At 32.0% G+C, this 9,299-nt stretch overlaps 1 protein-coding gene across 1 annotated transcript in view; it reads right to left on the bottom strand.

Moving 5' to 3' along the window:
- Nucleotides 1–4,994, bottom strand: part of LOC135671460 (mitochondrial import inner membrane translocase subunit TIM22-4-like) — a 6,455-nt gene extending 1,461 nt beyond the window's left edge. The window contains exons 1-3 of the mRNA XM_065179606.1: nucleotides 4,757–4,994; nucleotides 2,871–3,061; nucleotides 2,724–2,796 (exon numbers count right to left, since the gene is read on the bottom strand). Coding sequence (XP_065035678.1) covers nucleotides 2,724–2,796; nucleotides 2,871–3,061; nucleotides 4,757–4,910 — 418 coding nt within the window. The 5' untranslated portion in view covers nucleotides 4,911–4,994. The remainder of the gene's footprint in view (nucleotides 1–2,723; nucleotides 2,797–2,870; nucleotides 3,062–4,756) is intronic.
- Nucleotides 4,995–9,299: the final 4,305 nt, after the last annotated feature.

Genomic DNA, 9,299 nt, shown 5'->3' with positions numbered 1-9,299 from the left:
TTAGCAGATTTGATTATGAGGTTAAGTTATGGTAATAAGCATGCATACAGTGACTAGAGGTGGCGATTGAATTTTAATCGGTCGTAAGTGAATCTCAAGCCTTGAATAAGTTTGACTATGATTAACGTAAGGAAGCTTGAATTTTAAACATTATGTATGTGGAGGATTATAAACTACTTAGGCATGGATGGAGTAATAAAAGATTAAATGGAGATGCAAATCAAATGTTATACTAAATTTTGAGATATATAAGTGAGATTGAAGGATGGGTTTAGACCAAAAATGTCATCTTTGTCAAACCAAATTAAACTCAATTGAAGTTGCTATAACATTAGAATTATACTAGTAAAAGAAAAAAAATAAAATAAAATAAAACTTAAAATAAGTCCTATTGGGATTGAACCCTAGACCTCAATGTAACTTCTTAAGTATCTCTACTCTATTTTGGTCTCATTCTCTTTCCCAACTTGATAACTCACGACCATTTCTCTTTTTCTTCGGTCATTCTCTCAATTTTTCTCAGAAAAGCTAGGAAACCCCTACTCTAAGGAAGAGTAAGATAAGAAAAACCTAATTCTTCCCTTGCCATACATAGGGCTTCAATTTTACTGATTATAGGTTGATCTTATCAGTTGCTTTTGAGTAACCTAGACTTTGAATTAATATTTTATTTTTTAATATGTTTTGTATGATTCTCTTACGGTTCTATGGCCTCTGGTCTGACCTTAATTTGATATCGATGTACTGAGTTGTGATTGTCCCAATTCGAGGTATTCAAAATCCCCTATTTTTTTAGGAGTTCTATTCGAGCTAAATTAACCCCCTTAAGGATATGATTATGTATTGTCCTTTGATATATTTTAAAAGTTCCCTCAAGGTTCTATGAGATTTGGAATTAAGTGAATACCACCTTTATCTACCAAGATATGAGATTTATATGTTCAGACAGTCCCAACCCAATTTGAGCAGAATAGAATAGGTGTTGATAGTTAAATTAAGAGGGTAGTTAAACCTCCAAATGATTTTTTTAAGCTGAAATTAATGTGTATTTTGTTTTATATGTCTTTTAGTGTCCTACAATTTTCATGATAATTCAAGATCATTTAGTCAGCTAGAATAGTGAAATAAAATTTCTTCGTAGAATGGTATGATAGTTTGATTGATACTAATTAGTTCATTTGATTTTAAAGTGAATTGTTGGAAATTTGGCAGTGAAATCTAGATGAATTTTCAGGTTAAGTATAGTTTATTTTATAAGGGATTTTATCGAACTTTTTTTATGAATTATTGTAATAAATTATTATAGATCAACAATTCAAGAGATAAGGTTCTTAATCAAGGCATCTCATGACCCTATGATCTTAATTTGATAGATGTATCGCTTCCTAGCACACTCGATCAATAAGGAACATGATCTTTCCTTGGTATCTTCATTTTTTAGTTCAATCAGGTAAGTATAAGTTTAATTTACTAAAAATAATAGTCGTATAAATTATCGTATACATAAGATATTTTGGAAAGCATGTTTCGACTAATATGATTGTCATGAGCTAAATGTAAATATATGTATTTTGTAAGCATAAAAATATATAAATTGCGATAAAAATATCTTGTATGCATATATATGATGACATGCAGTGTGGGAGTACATGTGTTTTCTATGACGTACGATATGGAAGTGCACAGATATGTTACGACGTACAATGTATATATATGTTATGACATGCAGTGTGGGAGTCTATGTATATACTATGACGTGCGATGTAGGAACACACGTATGTGGGAGTGCACATATATGTTATGATATAAAGTATAGAAGTCCATGAATTTGTTATGTTTCCTATATGTGCATATAAATATTTGAATTATTTTGACATAGAATTTTACCTTTTTATTATGTATATACTATGTTGTAGGGCTATGCTTACTAAAGAAGTCATAGGATGAGATGTCTATCATTAAATGTATTATGTCAATGATTTTGAAATGTTATATATATAACATAATACATACTCACTTGAATAAAGCTATAAAAGCTTATACTTATAGAGTGATTATTCATTATAGACCCTATCTTGTAGCTAAGGATATTAGTACCCCACCCAAGTGATTGGATAAGAAAGTAAGCACATGCAAGCCCATGCCAGCATAAATATAGACGATGACCTGTGAGCATCTTATGTGTATAAATTTTGAACATATTATGTTTGTGTTTTCTCTTGACTAGATGTTATAATTATGTATTGGTGTCAAAAACACTATGTACAAGGAAAACTCTATCATTTGGTTTAGTAAGTTAGCATGTTTTAATCTTAAGATTGCCTACTTTCCGCTGCACTCCTATTGACACCAGTAATGAAATTGAAATGTGACATCCTACTTTAGTCATGCATATCGGGTATGGGTGGAATTAGGAGTAGAGTGTTACAAAGTAGATGAAAAAATACTAAATTAAAAATTATATCTGATATTGATGCAACTATTGCTTCCAAGGTTATTGAAGAATGGAGGATAGTTAAAAAAAAAACATGAGGATACGAATTTCAAGCAGCACTATTAGTTTTGTTGAATAGTATGAAAACCATGGGTACAAATAAAAGATATCATGAAAATAAATGATTTCTTCTAAAAAGTTTATCATTTTGCTCGAGTATGTCAACCTTCAAACATAGAACCTTGAAACAACTTTTAGTTCCATTTACTTGCAAAGTGCAGAAAATTACCTTTTGCAGAAATAGCCCCTCCTGTAACACAACCAGCAACAAATGTATTTGTGGTGTCATGTTTTGCTCGAGCCTAAAAAATATCAAAATATCAAATCAAGTCAGGCTAACAAAAGATGGTCAATAGAATTTCCCCCATCCTTTTACCTTCTCTATAACACACTCAGCAGCTGAGAAAATAAAGCCCATGACAGCAAATGCCTTTGCAGAGCTATAACTTCTCCGCCCCATTTGTTTTGCTGTATATATGAATTGCTGCTTTGCCGTCATCTCATCCTGCATTATAGGATTATCCAGAGCCCCAAGAAACAAGCCCATGAATAGACCAAGTCCACCGCCTAAAATACCAAAATTCAAATATTTGCTTATTTGTTTAATTTGCAAAGTATCAGTGGAAAACAGGGAAAGCAAAAAAGGCCATACAAAGATGGATATCAACTAGTCAGTAATGCATAAAATGAGAACTTTTTGATGCAACCATGTCTTCAAATTAGTCTCAAAATACTTTGATAAGGTCTACAATGCATTGTGTTAGGTATAGGATTGAGTTTTTTCTATCGTAGTTTTCTGTTAATTTTATCAGAATATTGGTATGTGATTTCAGTTAAGCTAGAGCTTAGCTTGTTAATAACTTCCTAGATCAAAATAAATTTTACTGAATTGTTTATTTATTTTGTTCGTTTTGACTACTTAATAAATGTAATTTCACTTCAGTTATTATTTCGAGTTATCTAGGCTTTGTTTACGGCCACAGATACATGATTGATTCTAGTCGTTAAGAGTTCTGTTATATACGATCATAGTGACTAAGACTTATCGGGTAGTTGTCAGCTGGAAGGTGTGTCAAGAGGCCAACAAGGATTTAAATTCAAATCAAATGCTGCTACACAGAGAGATGAAGGCTGGCCCATTATGATTAGGATTCATAAGCCAAGAATACATGCAACAATTTCACGAGATTAAGTGATGATCAAACTGAAAGAGTCCATATCTGAAGAATCTTTATTCTAAAAATTCAGATTGATCTACTTAAGATCAAATAATACTGTCCGATGAAGTAGCAACAGAAAAAGGTTATGATTTTTTTCCCAGAGTCCTCTGGTTAGGCTTCGCAGGGCCTTAATATGCATATAGATGCATCGTATTAGAAAATGTGTTATTATTTTATAAATTGTTATTGGGTTTGCTTAGTGACTAATAAGCCTTGATATCGTCTGATTCTTCTCTCCATTCCTCTAATCTTCTTCCTCCCCACTCTTTATCCTTATCAAACCACCAAACTACATCGGGTTACACCACTCCTAATAATTAATAAACTGACAATCAATAAGAGAAAATAAATCTGTAATATCTAAGTACCGTCCTTATCAACAATTTCTAAGCATTTTCAGTCTTCAATATTTCAGTTCATGATGCAATGCATGTATCACTGACTTGAGAGATTGCTTATGTAATTTAGTATTGATACCATAGATGGAAAATGGCAGTTTAATAGCAATACCATAAGCACATCTCACACCTAGCAAACTTCTTCAGCGACTAAAGTATAGATCCTCTAGGCCTACCATCACCAAGCACACAGAGTTGAGAGAAGAACAATTCATTGTCAAATGCCAAGATGGGTTGAAGCTTAACCACACATACAAGTCCGCAGGGATCAGAAACAAAATCATATGCATGCCTCCTTATTTACAATCAACCTGAGACATTTGAAAATAAGAAAAACACTAAAATTTTTTGTATCTTGAACGAGCACAGACTAGTGCTCCAAGCGTCGCAACCTTCATCAATGCATTGCAACTACGTGAACTCAATCGAGAAGTCCAGCTTTACATGCCGCATTAGCTTTCCGAACTAACGTCGAACACATGGAATGCACTAATAGTCAGTTGGCACACAAGGAGAATCCTCTAAAAGGACCAAAACCAAAAACCAAACCATGAATTCAGGAAAGAAACAGATAAAAATATCGTCTTTCAGCGAGTAAACCGATCCTCATCGCGATTTTAAGAGGAACAGGGAGGCATTTTCACCCATGATGCCACTGACGACGCTGCGGACGGCGCAGTTGTTCCAGATGTCCTGGCCTCGTATCTCCTCCGGCGTCGGGAGCCGCAGCGGCTCTATCCGCGGCTTCTCCTCCTCCTCCTCGGGGGCCTCCCGGGGCTCTCCATCGGCCGCGCCCATGCACCGATCTCGCCCCTCGATCGCACTGTAGAATCCAAGCAAGAAGGAAGTTCGATGAACCAGTGATGACCACCGTGTTTGAAGTGACGACCCAAGATAGCTTTCTCGTTCCGCCACCCGGAACCTACCCGTCGCCTTATTGGAGCAATTGACGGTGCTTGTGGGTCCCCAATGAGCAACTAATATTCAGGTACGCGTTGCAATAAGTAGAAAAAGGATTGCTTCGGGTACGAGAACACGATATTATTTACGATATAAGTTACGAGATCGTGGTTTGCTGTGATTGAGTCGACTTGCTCAGTTTGTCTCGCGACGAATCGTATGGTTCGACTCGTTCCGCTTGGTTTGTGGTGAGAGTCGTGTCCTCTGATGCACTGACATTAACTTCAAATGCTATTATTGATTTGAGTTCCACTGACACTGAGAATACACACTTTATTACATTGAACATGGGAAATAAGAAAGGTGGAAAAAAGAAATAAAAGTTCCCAACAAATCCAACTTGCTTCGTAAGATCTTATTTGAATATTTGTGTTCATAGATCTCAGGTTTGACTGTACGGAAGAAGAACATCTAAGGAGGCACCTCAAGAGTCTTCAGATTCTCAATCTTTTTTCGGTCAAATTCTTAAAAAAAAAAAATTAAAATTTAGTTTTTTTCTCAACGTTTTTACTTCGAAAAAATATCCGTGCAATATATCTTGATGTGTTATTTTATATATTTAACCTTAGTTTAATCTTTTTCCACCCAAAACAGTAGGTTTTGTTGATTGGTTCAGATTGAAATAGTTTATACTAGTTTAATAATATTTTTTTATTAAAAAATAAATCTGTAAAGTGGTATGTACGATGTTGTTGTTCTTATACTGGTGCTAATATTGATAAGAAAAATAAAAAGTTTATCTTTTATCATTTTTCTTTTTTATTTCTGCTTTTTTCTATGTGTGGGTTGTCGTTGTTCTTTGTCTTTGAGTGTTTTTCTTTTTTCTTGAATTGAAAATACAAAAAAAAAAATCATGTAAGTGTACTATATTGTCTTGCTAGTGGTCGATCATTTAATAGTTATTTAGAAAAGATAAATTACATATATTGCATGTATCAAAGATTTCATATTGTACTTTAATGTAAGTTTAAAACAGTAAACTTGTCTTTTGTTACTGTTAATTGTTTTTTTTTTATCAAAACAGTGCATTGCATATAATAAAAAATATCTTGTGACTGAATTTTTATCGTAATGTCACGAACTTATATAGAATAACCTAAGTCATGAGGCACCCTTGCGGTAATTGTCATAGACTTAGTTAGAGCTACCTAAGTTGTGAAACATCATTGCGTCAACTTCTCAAACTTATTTGAGATTATCTAAGTCATGAGACGTCCTTATGATATATGCATCCGCAATGATTAGCCGAGTTGCAATCTTGTGCGAGTCCCGAACGACTTGTAAAACAACAAGTTTAGTAATTTGAAAAATGAGCGACGGTCAAGTCTCGACGTTTCAGAAAACTTTATAAGTAATTCAATGAGCATCTTAAGTGCAAAAGAGATAAGAGGAGAAGGAAAAAAACAAAGACTTTAGAAGGTTGAATAAACAATCATAAGTCCATAAACAACTGTTCGTCGATACGACTGGTTTAGAAAGTCAAAATGTCAAAAACAATGTATGATATTTTTAAAAAAAATTTAAAAATGACATACCACTTGAATAATTTTAAAAAAAAATCAAAGAAATGTAAAATTAAAACTAACATATATCTATTCAGATACAATTCAAAGGGATTTGAAACTTACAAGATATTTTGAGATGTCTTAATGCAAGATTTTTAGATTTTGTCTAAAAACAATTCATCGCGTATCAATAAAACTTTTTTATGGTCAAATTTTTATCAAGTATTTGATATCTAAAAGGTCAAATGTTAAGAAAAAATTACATGAGTGCATGATATTTTTAAAAAATTAAATATTATTTTAAAATTAGAAAATGACACTTTGTGTAGGACCAAAATAATTCTAAAAATATCAAAAAAAATTCCTAAAATAGAAAAACACTGACATATGTTCATCTAGATCTAATTCAAAGGTATCTTAAAATTGTAATAATGTACTATTTTTGGATTTTGGCTAAAAATAATACATTTAAAGGGTCAAATGTCAAAGAACATTGCATGAGTGCATAAGAGTTATAAAGGTAGTTGATCTTCGCTTGTTGAAAGAAGATCGGTAGTGAAAGTCGGTAGCTTCGAGTGAAGAGGAATCGGGAGTGGACGTTGGTCACAACGACCGAACCACTATAAAACTCAGTTTGCATATTTATTCTGTTTTTCATTGTCATTGATATTGCTTTAATTGCTTATTACACTTATTCTAAATCAACCACACTAACATTTTCGATACCATTTTTCATCAAACGAGATTTTGTTGAATCAACGAAAGTTTTCCTTAAACACTAATTCACCTCCTCTCTTAGTGCTGAAACGGTCCTAACACATATTATCCCCCCTCTCAACGTGAGTTGATAGGTTCCTTTTTATACCTGAACCCTAGGCCTTCTCATTGACCGATCCGGGATGAGATCAGGTGAACCACCTGATCATTCTTTGATCTTGATAAGGTAGAGCGATTATCGCTAGTTATTGATGCTGTGCACATCGGGACGTCCTATGGTGCCATTTTGGGGCTGGTGACTTGGAGTCCTACTTAGGTGTCAGCCTCGATGACAGATGAGTTAGTATGGGTCAAAATCATCCCTATGACAAGAATTAAGTAGAAAATTTTAAATTTTAAATTTTAAATACAATATATGTGGAGAATAATAAAATACTTAAATATGAATGGAGTAATAAAAAATTAATCGAAAACACAAATTAAAGAGGAGTGTTATACTAAAAATGTTGAGATGCATAAGTAAAATTGATGGATAAGTTTATACCAAAAAAATATCTCTTTTGTCAAACTAAATTAGATACAATTGAAGTTGTTGTAGTCTTATAATTATATTAATAAAAGAAGAAAATAAAAAAAAATAAAAACTTGAAATAAGGTTCAATCCAACCTTAGATCTCATGATAACCCCTAAAGCACATCTATCTTATTTTAACCTCATCCTTTTACCAACCAGATTACTCATGACTTTCTTACCTCAGCTTTAAGAAAGGGTGAGATAGAAAAAACTCAATTCTTCGCTTGCTATATCTAGGATTTCAATTTTACATATTATAGATTGATCTTTTCAATTCCTTTTGAATAATCTCAACTTCGATTTAATATTTGATTTTTGGATATATTTGTATAAATCTCTTATGTTCTAAAACCTCTAGTATGACTTTAATATGAGATTGGTACATAGAGTTATTAAATGTCCCAATTTGAGGTACTCAGAATCCTTTGTTTACTACGTATGGATTCTATTCGAGTTAAATTGATTAGGTTCTATCCTTTGATATGCTTTAAAAGATTTCCTTAAGCTTATATGAGATTTGAAATTGTATCATTTTTAGATATGAAGTTTATAAATTCAAATAGACCATTTCAACAAAATAGATAGGTATTGATAGTGAATGAGGAGGATAATTTAGCCTCCAAATGATTATGTTTTAAGCTAAAATAGTGTGTATTTAGTTTTATATGTCTCTTATTTTCTACAAAATTTATGATAATTCATGATCGTTTGGTTAGCTAAAATAGTGAAGTAAATTTTTTTCATAAAATTGTGTGATAGTGTGAGTGATACTAACTAGTTCATTTGATTATAGAGTAAATTATTGACAAATTAGTGGTAGAAATTAGATGAATCTTCAAGTTGAGTATGGCCTATTATATTAGGGATTTTATCAAAAAAATTTAATAAATTATTACTATAAATTATTAAAATTAACAATTCAAAAGGTAGGGTTCTTAATTAAGGCATCTAAACTTTATACTTCCAATTTGATAGGTGCACCTCTCCCTAACATACTCAATCATTAAGGAACAAAACATGGCTTTTCATTATCATCTTTATTTTTGAATTAAATCAGGTAAACATAGGCTTAATTCATTATAAAATAGTAGTCATATAAATTATCATATTTATAATGTATTTTGGAATGATATGATTGTCATAAACTAAGTATAAGAATGTATATATTTTATAAGTATAAAAATATATGAATTACAATAAAAAGATCTGTATGCATATATGATGATGTGTGATGTGATAATACATTTATTTTCTATAACGTAGAGTGTGGGAGTGTATGTATATGATACGACTTGCAATGTATGTATATGTTGTAACATGTGGTGTAGGAATACGTTTATATATTATGACATGCGGTGTGAGAATATATATATATATATATATATATATATATATATATATATATATATATATATATATATATATATATAT

This window comes from Musa acuminata, unplaced genomic scaffold, assembly GCF_036884655.1.
Source record: "Musa acuminata AAA Group cultivar baxijiao unplaced genomic scaffold, Cavendish_Baxijiao_AAA HiC_scaffold_1139, whole genome shotgun sequence".
Lineage (NCBI taxonomy): Eukaryota > Viridiplantae > Streptophyta > Magnoliopsida > Zingiberales > Musaceae > Musa > Musa acuminata.
Note: the sequence above shows the minus strand (reverse complement) of the source record. Positions and strands in the feature narration are given on the sequence as shown.